Source organism: Leptonychotes weddellii, chromosome 5 (genome assembly GCF_054177405.1).
Source record: "Leptonychotes weddellii isolate Sample4059 chromosome 5, ASM5417740v2, whole genome shotgun sequence".
NCBI lineage: Eukaryota > Metazoa > Chordata > Mammalia > Carnivora > Phocidae > Leptonychotes > Leptonychotes weddellii.
The window spans coordinates 47,519,239-47,537,975 of record NC_138373.1 but is presented as its reverse complement, the minus strand read 5'-3'; the positions used below and the strand labels follow the sequence as shown (position 1 = coordinate 47,537,975).

At 46.2% G+C, this 18,737-nt stretch overlaps 1 protein-coding gene across 12 annotated transcripts in view; it reads left to right on the top strand.

Moving 5' to 3' along the window:
• FRMD4A (FERM domain containing 4A) overlaps positions 1-18,737 on the top strand; it is a 330,684-nt gene that overhangs the window by 30,878 nt on the left and 281,069 nt on the right. For 4 of the 12 annotated variants that reach the window (XM_081820618.1, XM_081820617.1, XM_081820616.1 and 1 more), the window contains exon 1: positions 17,803-17,987. The exons of 4 other annotated variants lie outside the window; for them this stretch is intronic. In XM_081820618.1, coding sequence (XP_081676744.1) covers positions 17,829-17,987 — 159 coding nt within the window. In that variant the 5' untranslated portion in view covers positions 17,803-17,828. Of the gene's footprint in view, positions 1-17,802; positions 17,988-18,737 lie in introns of those variants that run through there. 4 more of the 12 variants (XR_014145475.1, XM_081820613.1, XM_081820624.1 and 1 more) reach the window with 2 other exon arrangements.

The window sequence follows — 18,737 nt, the reverse complement described above, 5'->3', positions numbered from 1 at the left end:
GTGTGGTGCAACTCAAAACCAGAGGCCACATGAGAACCAAAATGAGGTTCTTTTATGATCAAGGTGGTTGACTGGTAACAGCTGAACTAAAACCTTTTAGTTCTAAATCACTTCTTTCATGCTAGATGGAAGGGAGTTCTGGGGTCTCAGCCAAGTCCCCGGGGGAGAACTTGAACGGATTCACAGCTCCCTTTCTGAGGAACGCGTTGGCTCTTCCTATCAGAACTCCTGATCCTGACCAGGTGGAAGGGTGCTCCAGGCTGGAAGACAATGCCAGTCTCGCTTCCTAACTGTCCCTTCTGAATAGCAACGCTCACTTGTCATATTTGCAACAGAGACGTGTCTCTTTCATTTTCATCTCAGGATAGCTTTATTTCTGCCTCTTCCTAGATATGGTCCCTGTGAACTGACTGCCTTCTAGCACTTAACCCAAGGGTTCCCAAGGACATCCGTCCCCAGGAAAAGCAGATCAATGGAACTGTTAGCTATTCATTACTTTAATTCCTTCGTGCTATATCTTTAGGAAGTTAAATAATCAAATATCAATATACCTGGGCCATATTTTCTCAACACTCTGCAGGGAATATTTTGAGTTAAGATTTTATTCATCTTTATTGAGGCTCGATGTTTAGCCTCCTTTTTTCCGACAAGCAGCAGCTCATTCTGGGCCTGAACCCGGCCACAGACCTAGGTCTCGGGCAGGACACGGAGCAGAGGGGGCAGGAGTTTCAGAAGATAAAACCAAGGCCAGATAAGAGGGTTTGCTGGTGCCTGTGATCTCTGAAACAAGCCCCACAGACAGGTGAATGGGGCATGAGTCTTAAAGTGTTAGGGCTGGAAGCATTTGCAATGAAACAGACAGAGGCCGGAGAAATTAAAGAAGTAGATTCAAAGCAGAAGGTGGGAGGAAGAGTCTGGGCGAACTGAGTGAAACCCTTACACAGCTGTGGTGTGTCTGAGCACAGGGAGCGGGTGGGGAATGGACCACCTTGATCGGAAAGCCAACAAAACGGGCTCCTGGGTGGCTCAGTTGTTAAGCGTCTGCCTTCGGCTCAGGTCATGATCCCAGGGTCCTGGGATCGAGCCCCACATCGGGCTCCCTGCTCGGCAGGAAGCCTGCTTCTCCCTCTCCCACTCCCCCTGCTTGTGTTCCCTCTCTCGCTGTGTCTCTCTGTCAGATAAATAAATAAAATCTAAAAAAAAAAAAGAAAAGAAAAGAAACATACAAAAATGCTTCCGAGGCTTTTTCAAAATGACAGTTAAAGATATTGCTCCTTGGGGCACCTGGGTGACGCAGTTGGTTAAGCGTCTGACTCATGGTTTCGGCTCAGGTCGTGATCTCAGGTCCTGAGATGGAGCCCCGCATCGGGCTCTGCACTTAGTGCTGAGTCTGCTTCAGACTCTCTCTCTGCCGCTCCGCCACCCCCGGCTTGCACTCTCTCTGTTTCTCTCTCTCTCTCAAATAAATCAAGATATCGTTCCTTACATTTTTAAGTATCCCTTATATAAATTCCACCCTATTCATTCCTTTTAGGAGATGATAAGATTTGCTTACCTTTTTTACCTTTGTTGCCAGCTAACAAATGGGGCAGCTCATTCCAGAAGCCTTTTCACAGTTATCCCACCCTTTTAAGTAGCTCTTTTTTCTATTTCTATCATCCTTCATTTCCTAGTTTACTCTTATTTTCCATGTATTTATTTATATGCCTATATTTTCCACCCCTGCCAAGCAGCAGAGAATCCTGTAAGTTCCCCTCCTGTTTGTGTTCCTTTCTGAAAGGGAAACCAACACAATGGCAACACAGACCATTGAGAGTAAAAAATAGAACAAAGCATCCTACTTCCCTTCTCTTGGCAGAACTAATGATCCCAACAGGTGTATCAGAAATGCTTAAAGGTAAGCTGAGACATGGGAACATTGCGCTCTGAGCAAGGCAGTTCTTTTTCCCAGAAGGGAATGAATGCATTCGGAGCGTTTAGCCCCGACAATACAGAGCTACTCCATTTCACCCCATTGTGCGTTGTGCGTACCTGGTGACTGAGCACAGCCCCTTGGTGGCAGTTGAAGGGGTGTTCTTGGGGTGAACAGAGAATACACTGGAGATGGGTATCCCCAGTGGAGGGTCAGAAAGTGCGTACTCCTGTTTGGAATCTCTGCGTCTGACGCCCAGCTTCCATACAGGCTGCAGCTAGGCCTGGCAATGACTTTTCTATAGCGTCTTAACCCACCGTGCAGAGGGCCAAAAAAGAGGCAGTTTCTGCCTCTTCCAGGATGTTGAAAGCCTCCGTTTTGTCCTTTTCACCCTACACTTCTTTTTTCCTTTTCTTACTAAATGTTGCCGTCAGTGTGCTCTGCTGTAAACTATCAGATACACAAGTAACAATAGGTTCCTGGGAAAGATTTGCTGCTGCAGGCGATGGGTCAGTGCCAAGAAGAGGAGTAAAGCCAAGAACGCTGTTTTAGGGAAACCACAGCATTCAGATAGCAGTTTCGGGATCATTGTTCAATTCCATTAGGGATTCTGAGTCAGCGTCTACCTCGGAACCTGGCTCCATGATCTCCTCCAGGGGGTGAGGGGGACTTTGAGCCCCACATGCTTCCAGGTACCTTGGCTTTCTTGTTTTAATGTTCAAAAACAGTCCATTACTGGAATATAGTCTCGGATTTTGCGGTTCACGGGGAAGAAAGACGGTAAGAAAAGCTTCAAGACAACGAGGCTTCATTGGTGGGTCAGGTTTACTCCGAGAGGAAGAAATAACACATCCCCAAATGCTGGCTCCGGGATTTAGCAGCTTTCTGAGAATTTTTTACCTTGAGATAGAAGATGTCACTGTGCTAGGACTTGTCCACTTTGCCAGGCAATTGGCTCTCCCGTGGCTCAGCTAAAGTGTCGAGGAAGCTAGATCTCGCTCCCTGATGGCTGAGACATCAGGCCAAGAAGTTCTGGCAAAGGAAGGCCTCCGCATTGTGCTTCCTTCCATCCTGCAGTGAATTAGCCGGGTCAGCCAGGGTCAAGGAGCAAATATCAAGTGACACATTTTCCTCCCTCCTTCCCCAGCACATCTCCAGATACAGCCCTCTGGGAACAGGAGGAAGGAAATGCACTGATCGGATAGACGCGCCGGCCAGGCCCCTGGGGACGGAGGGGAGAGCACCTCCTTCTACAGGTTTTCAGGCACCTCATCTTCCTCTCCCTCCCCAACCTCTCCACACTGATCTCAGGTCTCCGAGAAAATGACCGGGAGCAAAGTCGGAGAGAACGTTGCCGAGACCCGGGAGACTTTGACCTGATAGCCAACAATGTAAAGTACAGTTATGCAATGAGCAGGTGTGGGTGTGCATCCCCAGTGTAGAGCAGAGGAGAACAGCCGGAGAGATGAAATCATGGGCCCAGGGTCATACAGTCAGCAGTGGCAGGTCTGGGATTGAATCCAGGCAGTTTGACTCCGGGGATCGGACTGGGGTCTAAATTAGAGTGGGACTCTTGGGGCCCAAGCTGCTGAGAAAAGTGTCCTTGAGGGAGGAACCAGGATGGCCAGCTTCGGCAAATGAAAACACAGGACACTCAGTTATGTTTGAATTTCGACAAATAGCTGCTTTGTGTTGTTTATCCGAAATTCAAATTTAACTGGGTGCCCCATATTTTATCTGGCAGCCCTGACGATCGGGGCCTCTTCCATTTCTCCTTCTCTCTGTCTTTCTTGTTTTCCTCTTGTATTCAGTGTGCTATCCCCCTGCTTTCCTTGATTTCTCCTCTAGGTCCTTCTGTGCAATTTCTGAGCTCGACTTTTGGTGCACCAGCTTGCTTGAAAATCAGTTGTTAATGATCATCTACTATTGTTTGAGAGCCCATAAGATGCCAGGGCTTCGCTGTTGTTCAGAAGACTCCAAGTGGTGGTCTGCGTTCTCTAAGCCATAGGTGTTAGGGTACGTGCGCTGGGAATCCTCCCTGCCCCCAGAGGAGAAAAGCAGGTGGGGCACAGAGGTACGGGGGTGGGAGGTGCCACCCGAGGGCATCGGGGAGACTTCGATTCCCCCAGCCCTGCCTCACCAGAATACTTCTGCCATCGTTCTTGTGTTTCCCATCTAAGATTTCATGTGGGCTAAGATTTCCGTAACTTACAAGTCACCAAAAATCACCGTTCTCCGTTCTAGGCTGTTATGTTCGAAAGCAGGGCTTCTCAAACCTCAGTGGACAAGGGATCACCCGGGAATCTTGTCAAATGCAGCTGCTGATTCTTTAGGTCTGGGGCATGGGGCAGGGCCCGAGCATCTGCATTTCTAACCAGCTCCCAGGTAGTGCTGAAACCAGGGTCCGCGCAAGACACTTTGAGTAACAAGACTCTGACGTATCTTAACTGATGCACATGGACATAGATTATTTTTCTTTCTCTTCTTTATTTCAAATATCATCTATCATCCATCTCTTTGACTGTCCCTATACCTATCTATTATCTTTACCCTGACCATATTATGCAGACATATGGGCAAGATCAGTGTGAGTGTCCAACGCACTCGACAAGAAATGAAATCCTCCTGGTGCAGGAGGTTACAAGAGAGAAAGGAAGGAACACAGCACATTGAGATGTCCCTTTCTGAAAACATTCCTTCCTTGCATATTGCGGACACTTAAAATACAATCCCCTCAGAAATAGCCTCTCCCTCTTTGACATCCTCCCAAGGTCAAAGAGTCCGCTATGAGACTTTTACATTTGCCGAATTTGGAACTCCTACAGACCTGAAACAGTCCTGGGTCTTAAAAAATCTGTAACCCTTGCATGACCAAAAGGGAATGTGTATAGGCTGTGCATCATCCTTTTAAAAAAAGTCCCCTGCACAGATGGAAGGCAGATCATGGCCTTTAGGCAGGAAGGAGATTATTGCATCTCTCTCTCTGTTTTGTACAAGTCGGAAATAAAATAAGTAGGCCTGAGACACCAGCCTTTGTCTATTGTCTGATCAGATATTTTTCATTTTCTATCATATCTCAAATGTTTTGTTTCTGTTAAATTTAGAGCTCCTTCTTTAAGAAAAAAAAATGAAGTATTTATTTTTCAGCCATAGATGATAGCGAGTACTCCTGCCTTGGAGTGATTTAATTTTTTTTCCCTCTTCCTCTACAGCTGTAGCCTTGTTAATTGTAGGTGGGAAGCAAACTCTGAAATCATTTGACTTTCTGCTTTGCTTAGAAATCTTGCTCCATTAAATTGTAGGATATCCTCCTTAACAGGAAGTCAGGTTCTGCGATCAGCAACATTTGTGTTCTTTGTGCATCGAGATAAAGAAGAGCAAGGGTGTCGCCTGCAGTTTCCTCACGGTTAGGGGAGAGTGGAGAGAGAGGACAGATAGACAAGAAAATGACCCAAAGATGAGTCACTCGTTTCTAAAACAAGAGTCTAAATGCTCTTTGTTGACGGCGGCTTGTAACCTCTGAACATTCTGGTCTCCCAGCCGCAAGGACAAAGGAGTGAGTGATTCAGGGTCTCAGTTTGACTGCCTCATTCCTGCCTTTGGGGAACCCAAGGACTGAAATATCTCGTCATTAAGAAACCATTTTAATTTAGAAATAAACACGTGTTACTAATACTCGGGCTTTTTAAGTCAGTACGCGATCCTTGTGATGGGAGGAAACTTCCATTTCTTTTACCAAAACATTTCTTTTAACTCTTTAATTATTCTCTAGGAATAATTAAAGCAATAGTTGGGTGGAAGGTCTTTAAGTGTTGATTTTCCATCTCGTGTATGGGGAAAAGGTCATTTATGAGCCTCTACCCCGGACCCGCTACTCCACCAGAGTGCTCCTTCCCGTGATACTCAGAGGCGAGCACAGGGCTTTTGGAGAGGCTGTTGAAGAATGCAACCCATACACAGTAAACTGACTTGCACAGCTCAGTTGCATTGCTCTCAGTCACCCTGACTGTGAGAATTAAGGGCTCTGGCAGGCCTAGACCAGTGGCTCTCAAAGCATGTGGTCTCTGGGCCAGAGATTCAGCCTTAGCAGGGACTGTGTTAGAAATGCAGATGCCCAGGCCCTATACCCAGTCTACTGAGTCAGAAACTCTGGGGTGAGGCCCAGATATCTGTCAGGTTTTTTTTTTTAAAGATTTATTTATTTATTTGAGAGTGAGAGAGAGAGAGAGAGAGAGCAAGCAAGTGGGGGAAGGGCAGGGGGGTAGAATCCTCAAGCAGACTCCCTGCTAAGCCCAACACAGGGCTCAGTCTCACGATCGATGAGCTCACGACCTGAGTGGAAACCTAGAGTCGGATGCTCAACTGACTGAGCCACCCAGCAACCACCCCCACCCAGAGATCCCTGTTTTAAGAAACCCTCCTGGGGATTCTAATGCAGGCTACAGTGTGAGACCTGGTAACCACACAACTCAAAGGAACTTGTCTGCAGGACAGAGACCTCCATGCTGCTTCTTTTCCTTGGTTGCCTGTTAGAACCCCTGGCATGCTTTTTAAAAATATCGATACCAAATCCTTCCCCCAGGCGGATAAAATTGGCATCCCTAAGGGGGGGAGCCCGAGTCAAAACATTTCATGAAAACTTCCCTGGTGACTCTAGCGAGCCGCCGGGGTAGACCACCGTGAGTCTACAGGAAAGGAGGGACCAGGTAGGAAAGGGTGCTGATGCCCGGGACAGGGAGCCTGCAGTCCATGGGTCAGGGTCCGGGCAGGACCTGCACACTTGCCATGCCAGGCCACAGAGCTGTGGTGGCTTTCCTGTCATCAGTGGGCACAGTGGGGGTGGGAGGGGGCTTCACTGAGGGCCAGGTGGCAGCATCGTGTCAGAGGCCGCCTCTCTAGCCCTTCCCAGCTGCAGGTGTGAAAACTGTCAGCCTTGGCCTTGAAGCCTGGCATCCAATGGCTTAGGGTGTGCCAGGGACCCACATGTACCCAGGTTGTACGTGTTTCTTCCTAAACCCAGGCCAAACCGGTGGGTTCGGGCCCTTGACCCTGACTTGTGTCTGCTTTCCCACAGAGGTTAGAACCTGCTAGGCCTCTAGTTGTAATGCCCTGCTTCGCTCTTCCTAACCCTGCTCCCAGATGGGGGCCCTTCTTCAAACCAGAAAGGGTCCTCATCCCTGTCTGGTAGTTTCTCACATCCCAATGCCTGACCCTCACTCACCACCACTAGCCTATGTTCAGGGTAATTTACGTGGGGCCACAGCCTCAATCAGCCCCAGACACCCTAGACCAGTGTGATTTGTTCAGTGGGCCCCAGCCATTCCTGACTTCCTTCCCTTTCTCCAGCCCTCAGCAGAGGAACCTGCCTGCCTGACCACTAAAGCCCTATGGGGCATGATGAGGAGAGTGGCCAGCACAGCGTGTCTCGGAGGAGAGAACTGTGAGGGCCACACAGAGTGCTTGGCACCAAATACCTGAGCTAGAGTTCAGAGCTGGACCCCAGGTCCAGCCTCGGAAAAAGGATGCAAATCCAGCAGACATGGTGAAGGTTAGGGCTAGCGGAGGCTCCTGCATGCAAAGAAGCATAGGTCTACCTCAGGGCCACCTAATGAACAGGACTCACTGGGACAAACAACTCCTAGATGTCAGCGGCTGTGTGCCCGTCGGTGGGCAAAGTCCTGTTCTGCCTCCGGAAAGGCCTAGGAACTGGACAGGGTAGCGGCAGGAGATGGAGAAGATGAGTATGGAATGGAATGGCAGTTCCTCAAAAAATTAAATATAGACTCACCGTATGATCCAGCAATTCCACTTCTGGATAAATACCCAGAGAAATGAAAGCAGAGAACTCAACCAGGTATTTGTACACCCATGTTCATAGCAGCACTATTCGTAACAACCGAAAGGCGGAAACGACCATAATGTCCATTGACAGATGAACGGGTAAATGAAACGCGGTCTAGCCTCATACAGTGGAATATTATTCAGTCTTAAAGAGGACTCGAACTCTGCCACCTGCTACAACATGGATGAACCTTGAAGACGCGATGCTAAGCAAAATAAACCCAACACAGAAGGACAGATACTGCATGCTTCCACGGTACGCTCCCACTCACACGACGAGAGCAGTCAAATTCATGGGGACAGAAAGTAGAATGCTGGGTGCCAGGGGCTGCGAGGAATGGGGAGTTAGCATTTAATGAGTACAATGGTTTTGTTTTGCAAGATGAAAAGGGTCCTGGAGACGGCTGGTAGTGATGTTTGCACAACACTGTGATGTACTTAATATACTTAATGTACACTTAAAAATGGTCAAAATGGTAAATGTTATGTTATATATATCTTACCATAATTAAAAAAAAACAATAAATATCTGAAACCTGGAGGATTGGGGGTGTGAAAGCCGACAGGGGAATGCTTCCACGAGTCCCACTGGAAATGAGGAAGGGGTTATCGACCTGGGTCTGGGCTCTGAACACAGGTTCGATGTCACAGAACCTCTGCCGTGTGGGCTGCTCTGGTTTTCGCATTTTGAAATCCGTCCTGAGTTTTGGTGGAGGAGGTGGAATGCTCCCTCGAGAGACGGCCTCAGGCCGCTTAGTTGTGGTCAGACTCACCGAGGAGAGCTCAGACCTGACTATTACTGGCGCTTAATTAACGAGGAGCCTTGTCCCAGCTGCGGTACAAGGAGGCTGTTGTCCTGGGTTTATTAAGAGACACAAGCAGAAGGCGCTTAGCTCCTCCGCATCCCCTCCCAGCTGAATCTTAAATCATCACCTTTGTTTCTGCAACAAGGGGGAAATAACCAATACCCGGATCCAATTTCCTTCTTCTCTCCTGGAAACTTACCTCAAATTATAACACACAGAGACTTTTTTATTTATTTATTTATTTTTTTTAAAGATTTTATTTATTCATTTGAGAGAGAATGAGATAGAGAGAACATGAGAGGGGGGAGCGTCAGAGGGAGAAGCAGACTCCCTGCCGAGCAGGGAGCCCGATGCGGGACTCGATCCTGGCACTCCAGGATCATGACCTGAGCCGAAGGCAGTCGCTTAACCAACTGAGCCACCCAGGCGCCCGAGACTTTTTTTTTTTTTAAAAAAAAAAAAAAAAAGGGAAAAAATTCATTATATTCTATTTTTTGTGATAAATCCAACAGTAAAGTCTAAGCTAGTTTTCCTTATAGATTTTCAGTTGCTTTCATGGCCTGCATGGGTGTAATTACATTTCTTCTCTTGAATCGTTAAAAGACATTATATTTCGTTTCATCGGTGGTTTCCCTCGTTCACCGACTGCAGGGTTGCTGAAGGACGAAAGGGGCCTCCTGCAATTTCGGGGACATACTGAGCCTTGGGTTCAGTAAATATTTCACTTAGCCACTCAGAGACTGGCAGAACATAGGAGAGATCCAAACAGGGGGAATTTGAAGCGGTTGACAGAAGTACCTGGCAGGGGCTCCCCTCTTCCTCATTCGCACACCTGCACGCCTCGCCTCTTCCTCACCTGCACACCTGCACTTTGGGTTCAGCCTGCTTGGCTCTCCTTCAGTCTTCCATCCAGCCATGGCCCCCCTTCTGGATGTCTATGACCACTGTCCTGATTTCCTAACCATAATTTGCCCAGACCTCCCACCAACCCCAACAGAGTTCTTGGTTTTCCAAGCTCTGTTGCTAAATCCTAACCCACCCCTACAATCCTCGATCAGCCATGGATGCAGAAAAGATCTTGCTACCTATAGTCTGGCTAATTTAAATGGTTCCAAAAGACAGCACTCCAAATAATACTTTTATCTATAAGGGATCTTAATGAGAAAGGGGTGCCTCGATGGTTCATCAGTTAAGCGTATGACTCTGGATTTCAGCTAAGGTCATGATCTCAGGGTCGTGAGATCGAGCCCCACATCCAGTTCCATGCTCAGCAGGGAGTCTGCTTGAGATTCTCTCTCTTTCCCTCTGGCCTTCCACCTGCTCTCACATGCTCGCTCTTCCTCTCTTTCTCACTCTCTCCCTCTCAAATAAATAAATCTTTAAAAAAAGAGAGAGAGAGGTCTTAATGAGAAAAGTACAGTATTAAGTTCTTCCATGGTAGTCTAGGCAACTCACCACATCAATAAACTTATCCTAAAACAGGCCTAACTTTGTATATATATCAAAGGATTTGCTTTTTGGCTCACTTGGAATTTGTTATACCAAAGTCCAGCTCATGGACTAATTAATCCAAACCCCATTGACCAACTTGAGTAAAGAACTCATGCTTGCTTTTTGTTTGGTGTTGTGCGTTTGGGGGTTTTCTATCATTGTTAGGGATGCTTTTTCATGAGAAAACTTTTGTAAACTTCAGAAAATGGGATGGACTAGAATAGAATAGATTTTCCTGTTGGAATATGGTCTCTAGAATCAGGCGTAGCTCTGGGCTTGTTGAAGTCCTGACCTCTGGACTCCGTGATACTAATGATATGGAGCCCTGGGGTGGGACAATGTGGTGGTCAGCAGATAATCTCCCAGCTGGGTTCTTGGGATGGCCAGACCTCTTTTACATCTCTGCTTTCTTTCTCTCCCTTGAGAAAAGCATTCTAAGGAAGCAAGAGAAAAATGTAACCTTGAAAATGGCTTCCCAAAGTCATTAGCTCGCCAAAATTGCCTCTGACCCACAGAGCTGCATTGACCCTACGTACATTAGGAAGGCATTCCATTCCCATTCATCAAGCCTCCTGTATTGTCTGTGTCATAGTGTGTCATGTCTTCATTACTGAATAAGAAATGGGGATGGAGGGCTAACCCTAATATGCCTGCTCCTTGAGAAGCCAAAACAAGAACAACAGAACTTCCTGTTAGGAAACTTAAGCTACTCCAGAGTAGATTTTATGAAGGCAGGTCACCCAAGAGCAGCAGGAAAAGCCACAAGCCTAGGCTTTTACATAAAATGCACATTTTTATTCATTCCATAGTCATTACATTTCTATTAAGTTCAAACACTAAGGATTTTTTTAAAAAATAAGATTGCTAAATTGGAAGGAGCTTTAGAGAGGAAATAGACTTTCATGGAAATGAATAACACATTATCTTAAAAACCTCCTAATATATTATAAGTAACACAATATTATAAACAATGTAATACCCACAGCTGAGTGAAGGGCTAAAAGGAATATAAGCAATAGGTAAAAACTGAGTGTTCTTATCCTGGTTTATGTCTTACTCAGTTCTACTTGCTTCCCTTTACATCTGGAGGAGAAACCTTAACTTCCTCCTCACTGAGTTATCCTCAAACCTCTTCACGGCTTCTAGATACGAGTTTTCTAACATCTCAATTCCCACGTGGAGGGCAAGTGTTGATGATCTGTCAATAACTCTCCTATGAGAATTAGCGCATCTTCCTGTGTGAGAGCAGATGGAAGGGATTCTCAAACAGGCAAACCCCCTGTTTTGTGAATAGGACCCCCAACCTTATACCTTCACTCCCAACAGGCCCAAACCATTGTCCTGGGAGTCCTAAACAAAACAAAGCATATGTTTTTTCATGGAAGGCCATGATCTCATAAACACACGCTTGCAAAATTTGATGATCAAAAATTACCCTTGGCCACTAAGTTCCATGGAAACCAAATAATAAGAGATCAAGAAAAGAGGAGCCGAGAGCATTTAATTTCTCATTCAGGGCCTGGATTGATTGAATTCAGACGGCCCTGATTGTATTTCTGTTGGGGCCTGGCATATATATGAAAACTTACTTTCATAACCACAGTAATTGATAGGATGACATCACTTTTAAGGCCATAGGACCACTTGTATAATGGTTTGTGGAACGTGGGGGAGATATTTCTAAACATAGCCCTTGGCGTGCTTTTCTGGAAGCGCTTAAGCCAGAGGGCAGTTCCTGCCTCTCTTCTACTTTCCCAGGGACCCAAAATATTTTTATATACACAGCCAAGCATTTTTTTTAAAAAATCATGCTCCCAAATGAACAGAGTGAGCTCCCGAGCTTTTATATAAATGGGCCCCTTGGGTTCTCAGGTTGAGGAATGATGATGCAGTGATGACTCTTTGTCAGAGCTGGGGTATCTTCCAGACCCAAATATGGGATTAAATATGTTAGTGGGCGGCCCTGAAACGCCTCTGGATTTCAAAAGATTGTTTGGGTTTGGGTTTTGCGCGTTGCCCACTCACTTAACCATACCAATGCTATTTCTAAATACCCTTTTCCCAAAGAGCTGACGCTAGGACGATAAAGAGACAAATGAGGACGAAAAGTGTTTGGACTTCTTGCCCCTGATGGTGGGCGTGAGAGGGTCAGGATAGGAAGGAAGACATGGTGGAGGGAGCAGTCGAGGACGGAAGAGGAAATGCTGGGCTTTCCGGCACCTTCCATCTTGTTTCCCCAGAGTCCATCTGCAGTAGCAAGCACGGGGCTCAGTTGGTCGGGGGGGGACAGCAGGTAGCCCCTGAGAGGCACCCTTTCCACGTGCTGCCACATCCCCTCGACTCAAAGGCATGTCATAGACTTTGATTAGGAAAACAAGAACACTACCACTTCACACCCACTAGGATGGCTCTAATCAGAAAGACGGGCACTAAGACGGTTGGTAAGGATGTGGAGAAATTAGAGCCCTCACACACCGCTGGTGTGGCCGTCTTGACAACACCATGGCAGTTCCTCAAAAGGTTACACGTAGAGTTACCACATGATCCCACAGTTGCTCTCCTAGGGATCTACCCAAGAGAACCGAAAAACATACATCTACACAGAAACTCGTCCGTAAGTGTCCATAGCAGCATTATGGCTGATAGCCCAAAAGTGGGAACGACCCAAACGCCCATCAATGGGTGAACAGATGAAGAAAATATGATCCATCCATGCGATGGAATGGTATTCACCAAGAGAAAGAAATGAGGTGTGGTACGTGCCGCGACATGCACGAACCTTGAAAACATTATGCTAAGTGAATGAAGCCGGTCGCAAAGATCACATTTACATAACATTTTCAGAAGAGGCACATCTATGGAGACAGGCGGTAGATGTGCAGTTGCTGGAGGCTGGGGAGGGGCTGAGAAAATTTGGAGGGCTGATGCCAGCTAATAAGTACAGGCTGTCTTTTTGGGGTGATGAAAATGCTCTAAATTTAGACTGTGGTGATCGTTGTATATACTCCATGAATATACTCCAAAAGGGTTGAGTTGCACAGTTTAAATGGTTGGAGTGTATGGTCCGTAAATTATATCTCAATTGTTGGGTTCTTTTTTTCTTTTTTAAGAATACTAACAAAGGGGGTGCCTGGGTGGCTCAGTCGGTTGGGCGTCTGCCTTCGGCTTGGCTCGTGATCCCGGGGTCCTTGGATCAAGCCCCACATTGGGCTGCTTGCTCAGTGGGAGGCCCGCTTCTCCCTCTCCCTCTGCCTGCCGCTCCCCCTGCTTGTGCTCGCTCTCTCTCTCTGTCAAATAAATAAATAAATAAAATCTTTAAAAAATAAATAAAAAGAATACTAACGAAGAAGTATGGACCACCTTCACTTAGAGAATAAAGCTTCCAGCTCTGCCCCAGACCAGCATTTTGGTTGCACATGGGGATTTAATAACAAGCATTCAAGAGAAGGAAAGAACAAAATGTGCAATACATTTAAGCCCAAGTTTGAGTCCTGTTGGAAGTCGGGAGGTGAATGTAGAATTAAAATGTGAGTTAGTAGCTGAGAACTGAAAAGGTCCACATGTGGCACAGAAATGGTAACTGCAAAACCAAAAGGAATCTGCTTTCTACAAAACCTGGAAATAGGGTTGATGGGTGTTTCTGAAAATGCCCCTGCTTTCCCCTCACTGTTGTGGATTCATTTCTTTTCCTGCACCTTGTCGGGCTCACTTTGGAGTACATTGCTCATTGATCCCTCTCCTTCCAAGAGAACAGATCTGGTTGGAGTCAGGCCTTCATTCTGGTTGAAATGTCTTGGTGTTGGAGCTCCACTGGACTGGGCTTTGATGTGGGAGCAACTGCCCTTGACCTTCAGATTCTGTTAGTAAAAGATAACAAAACGCATCCAAGAGAATCTTGTTAAAAATGGTATTTGTGCCTCTCATCAGCTGACTTTCACCTGACAGAGAGCATAGGAGTTCTCCATCCATCTCAGGGCTGACATTTTCTAAAATAGATGGCAATAAATAATCACTGAATAATTAGGATGGGTTACATTAGAATGCATTTCTGAATATATTTCTTGGGCTGCTCTAAATAGACTGTGTGCACGCAATTTCATGTATCTTTATGTATTTGCAAAGTTTGTTCCTAATTGTGCCGCATATTACTTTCAACTTAAGAGTTTTTCCAAGTCCTTCTCGAGGCGGTAATTATGTCTGAAAACATCCCTAGAGTCAGGCAAAGGCATTCATTGCTTTGAAAAGAATTCCTCTGTCTTTACAAATACAGTGAACGAAAGTCTCTACGCGCAGGGACAGAAAACCCAGAGGCGGAGGTGGACAGTGCCCCGTGGTGGCCCTGTGTCCCGTGCAATGCCCCACCTGCCTCTCCTGCCGTTGCCCTGGGTGGAAACTCTTGGCTTCGCCACCCCGTCTCCTTCCCACAGTCAGCACCTGATTTAGCGTTTCCAGTCTCGGTCCCTTCCCAAATATGGAACCACAGGATCAAGACTTCTGCTTCTCCTTGTGATGTTCCCCCAGGGCAGACGGGAGGCCAGCACCCAGCAACTGAGCCAGTCCTGCCAACTGACTCAGTCCTCAGACTCTCTTCACCCCAAACGTGAGCAAAAAGTCTCCTGAAAGGAGAGGCGATTCTATAATCACTCTTTCTGACGCCTTCCTGGTATCTCAAATGCTGTTAGTCACCCCTTGGGCACCCACAAGGCCACTGATTCATCGTTCTTTAAAGTTTTGTGAGCAACTATCTGAGTGCTACACTGTCCAGAAAACCCCGATTTTCTATTATTTCCCAGGAAAGAGTAAAGAACGTGGCTAGAAAGAGGTAGGAGTAAGGCAAATGCAGGTCCTTCTTTTGCCCAGTGAGCCCTGAGGTCCTGTCCCCGTCCCATCACAATAGGCATGGGGTCTGCGCGGGCTGCTGCCGTCCTCTGCACCGTAATCTCCTCCCCCAGATGCATACGCAGACCCACGAGCTCAGACAGACACGCAGATATACATACGTACATGGACACAGACACGCACAACGACACACACACACATCTGTGTCCCATTGCTCTGAGCATTCTAAATCGCCTTCAAAGCACAGGGCTTCATGGTCAATGGTAATGGTGCTGTTTGCACGTACAACCTCCCATCCGCCGTCGGGGAAGCTGCCCTGTCAAAGTCTGAATGATCGACCTCAGATCTAGGGCAGAACCAGAGACAGCTGAAGACACTGGGCAGTGTCCTGCACCAGCCCATCTGCTAAAGTTACCAGGCTCCTCAGAGGACGTGTCTGTCCCCAGGAGTGGTAAAGATTTCAGGGCAGTTTGAGTAAGTCTTGCTGTTCTCAGGAACTGATATGTTCATATTCAGGCATGTTTTTAAAAGCTTATTATGGCACCTTTATACTTAAAAGATTCCTAGACCATAAGCTAAATATATATATTTAACTTAAAAAAAGTTTTTTAAGTCACATTGTTTAATCATAGAGTAAAACAGCGCCTTTAAAACTGTCCCTATCTATTCCATAATTACATGCTTCGGATAAGAGCCTGGTTCACAGCCAAAATCCCCAGAGGATGGAGACCATGAGCTCAGGGACACAGGCAAAAGCTAACTATGATGTAGCTTGCCTTTGTTTTTTCTTGAGAATTCCAAGGTGGTTAACTAATGTTAATGGAGCAATCATTTTCCACATACTATTTGTTTTTTAACTTTGCTTCTCTTTCTTTCCTTCCTTCCTTCTTTTCTTTCTCCTTCCTCCTTCCTTCTTTCTGTCTTAATAAAACAATCTGCTGATGGCGTGTTTGTAGAAAGGCAAGATTCCTTAGTATCCCCTCACCTTTTATGACAGACTGTGTGGAAATAAAGGAATAATATACAGGAATGAAATCATGCGTAATGTTTTACCCTAGAGCTATTATTCATGGTGATAAAATTCATCAAAGAAGAGTTTAAATGAAAATGGTCTTCACATATTAATTAATGAATTCATTTATCCATAGCAAAAAGAGAAAAGGAATTAAGAGAAGATGATTTAGAGAAACACAAAATTTTAAATCATCACAAGAGTTTTGTGTCATCAGTGGTAGGCATGTCCTTGACTTGCCTGATCGTGGTTAAGTGCTCAAAAAAAAAAAAATTAAAATCAGCTACATGCCATACCCTGTGTTACCCACTTTAAGTATATCACCTCATTTGATCCTCACAACAACCCTGTGAGGTCATTATGATTTTCCTCTTACAGATAAAGAAATAAGTCAGAGAAATCAATTAATTTGTCTAAGGTCACACAGTTAAGTGGTAGGGCCAAATTCAAACTCAGGTACGTCTGACTCCTGGACACTCCCGTAGGTTAGTGAGTTAGGCTTGACTATTTTTCTGATGACATGAAAGTTTTGAATTAAAGAGACAAGATAATCAATCAATTAATCCGTGGGAAGGATGTGCAGAAAGCAAATATGCCTCAGTAACTACTATGGTTCTTCAGGACCATGGAATCAAAATTTAAGTCTAAACACGCCTCTACTGTTAACTGTACAGCTTGTGTTGTGACTGAATCTTCCCCTACACCTTGCCTGCCCTTCCCACTTTGGGATCTCATCTTTTGGCGTATAACCAATTGAATTCGGATGCAGATGCCCTTCTGAAACAAGGTTAAAAATGATCAAAACTTGGGGCACCTGGGTGGCTCAGTTGGTTGAGCATCCGACTCTTGGTTTTGGTTCAGATCATGATCTCAGGGTTGTGAAATCAAGCCCCATATCGGGCTCCGCGCTCAGCGCAGAATCTGCTTGAGATTCTCTTTCTCTTTCTCCCTCTACCCCTCCCACCACACTCACTGGCCCTTGCTCTCTCTCTCAAGTAAATAAAAAAATCTAAAAAAATGACCAAAACTCAAAAAACTTAATAGACATGGCAAATAGCTGTACCCTGTTTAACTGGATGTCTTTCCTTGGGTTAAGGTCTTCATGGGGCTTATCCAACACATAAAAGAGTTGCAAGAGCTTTTGCAGAAAATGCCCCGTTATGGGGAGAAATGAGATACATTGCCTTTCCTTCTTTTATCTGCTTTCCTCCAAAATCACAGATGTTGATACTAAATCTGATAGATAGGTTTTCTTGCAGCCCTTTTAATCCTAATGTAAACTTGGGAAATGTCCAAAGAAAATGTGGGCGTTTTTGTAAAGTGCCCCCAGAAATAGTAATCTCTCCAGTGTTGATACAAAGTTGGACTTCTTGCTTCACCATGCAGAAAATCTTTGGTTCTCTAAGTTTTAAAGAGTTAAGAGAAGAGATGGAATGCCTTGGGAATTTTGGCAGGGCAAGCCAGAGCTCCTTCCCCTTTGCTTCTCACCCTGGATGGAATCTCGAAACCACGAGAACCCAGTGATGACTCGGGGCTGATGCTCTTCCCTCGATTTTGGGTGGACCTGCCCCCAAAGTCAGCTCTGTGTCCGCAGCAGTCCCCCGACAGGGAGGGATGTACGATTATCTGCAGGGTGAGAGGCTTATTTTTACCTTGTCCCTGGTTAGTTCCCAGAGACAGGGAGAAAACATTTTGATTTAGGAGCTATTTGCTAATCCTTGAGGGAAAACAGTCCCTGCAGATTAGTGAGGGTAGAGGGAAGGTAGGAGGAGAGGAGAATGGGACAGAGGAAACAGAGTTATTTTGACTGCATTTTTCCCTTACCCGATTAAATCTTGGTGACATTTGAACTTTGTGTTACTAAAAGAACACAGCCCTGTATGTGGGGCCTGGGACCAGAGGGTTAAAGGCGGGGCCTGGAGCTGGCATGGCTGCAGGGACGCTGGGCTCAGAAGACCTGCAATGTAGCTGGGACCGTCCCGTGTGGGGCCTGACTTCCCGGGTGCTGAGGACGTGTCGAGGGGGACACCTTCGGGTCCTGCAGCTGATGCTGAAACCATGGTGCATCTCCAGGGCTGTCTACCAGGTGGGATCTGAAGTTCCTCTTACATTTCTTTGCAGCATAAGAAATCAGAGGGGGATGGTGGGGAAGGAGTGTAAGCTGCTATCACGTTTAGTGCTATGAAGCGTGTTGTAATAGTGGGGAAGGGGCTAACATTAATTGAGCATCATCTTCTAGGTACCGGGCACCGTGAGAGGTGCTTCGTAAATAGGATGCAGTTCAGTCTTCCGAACAAAGGGGTAGAGTAGGTGCTTTTGTCACTGTTTTGAGATGGGGTTATTGAAACTCAGGGAAGGTTTATCGTTCATTCAAAGTCACACTGTTAGTAAATGACAGAGCCCTGTGATTTAAAGCAAGGTTTTTCTGGCTAAAAAGGCATGGGTTCATGGTCCTCTCACAGAAGAAATGCTGTTTTCTCAAAAGATTGTGTGTGTGTGTGTGTGTGTGTGTGTGTGTTGGGGGTGGTGACCAGCTGGTAAGGAGCGGGTGGCCATGGGACAGGAGACAAGGAGGGAAGAACACTGAGAAACAATACTGAGTCTCTGTCCTCACCTTCCTGCCCTTTGGTGGCTTCCTCAGCAGCCTCTGAAGTCACACATCCACACGCAGCCTCTTTTTCTCAAGAGAGAACATTTTCTGCAGGAGGGTGGCCCTTCTGAGTCCACTGGCTTGGGGTGCAGAGCCCTTCACATGGAGGAGATGAGAGGGTCTGGTTTCCCCATCATCCATCCGGACTGGTGGCATGAAGCCAGGTCCTGCTTGCCACGGGGACAT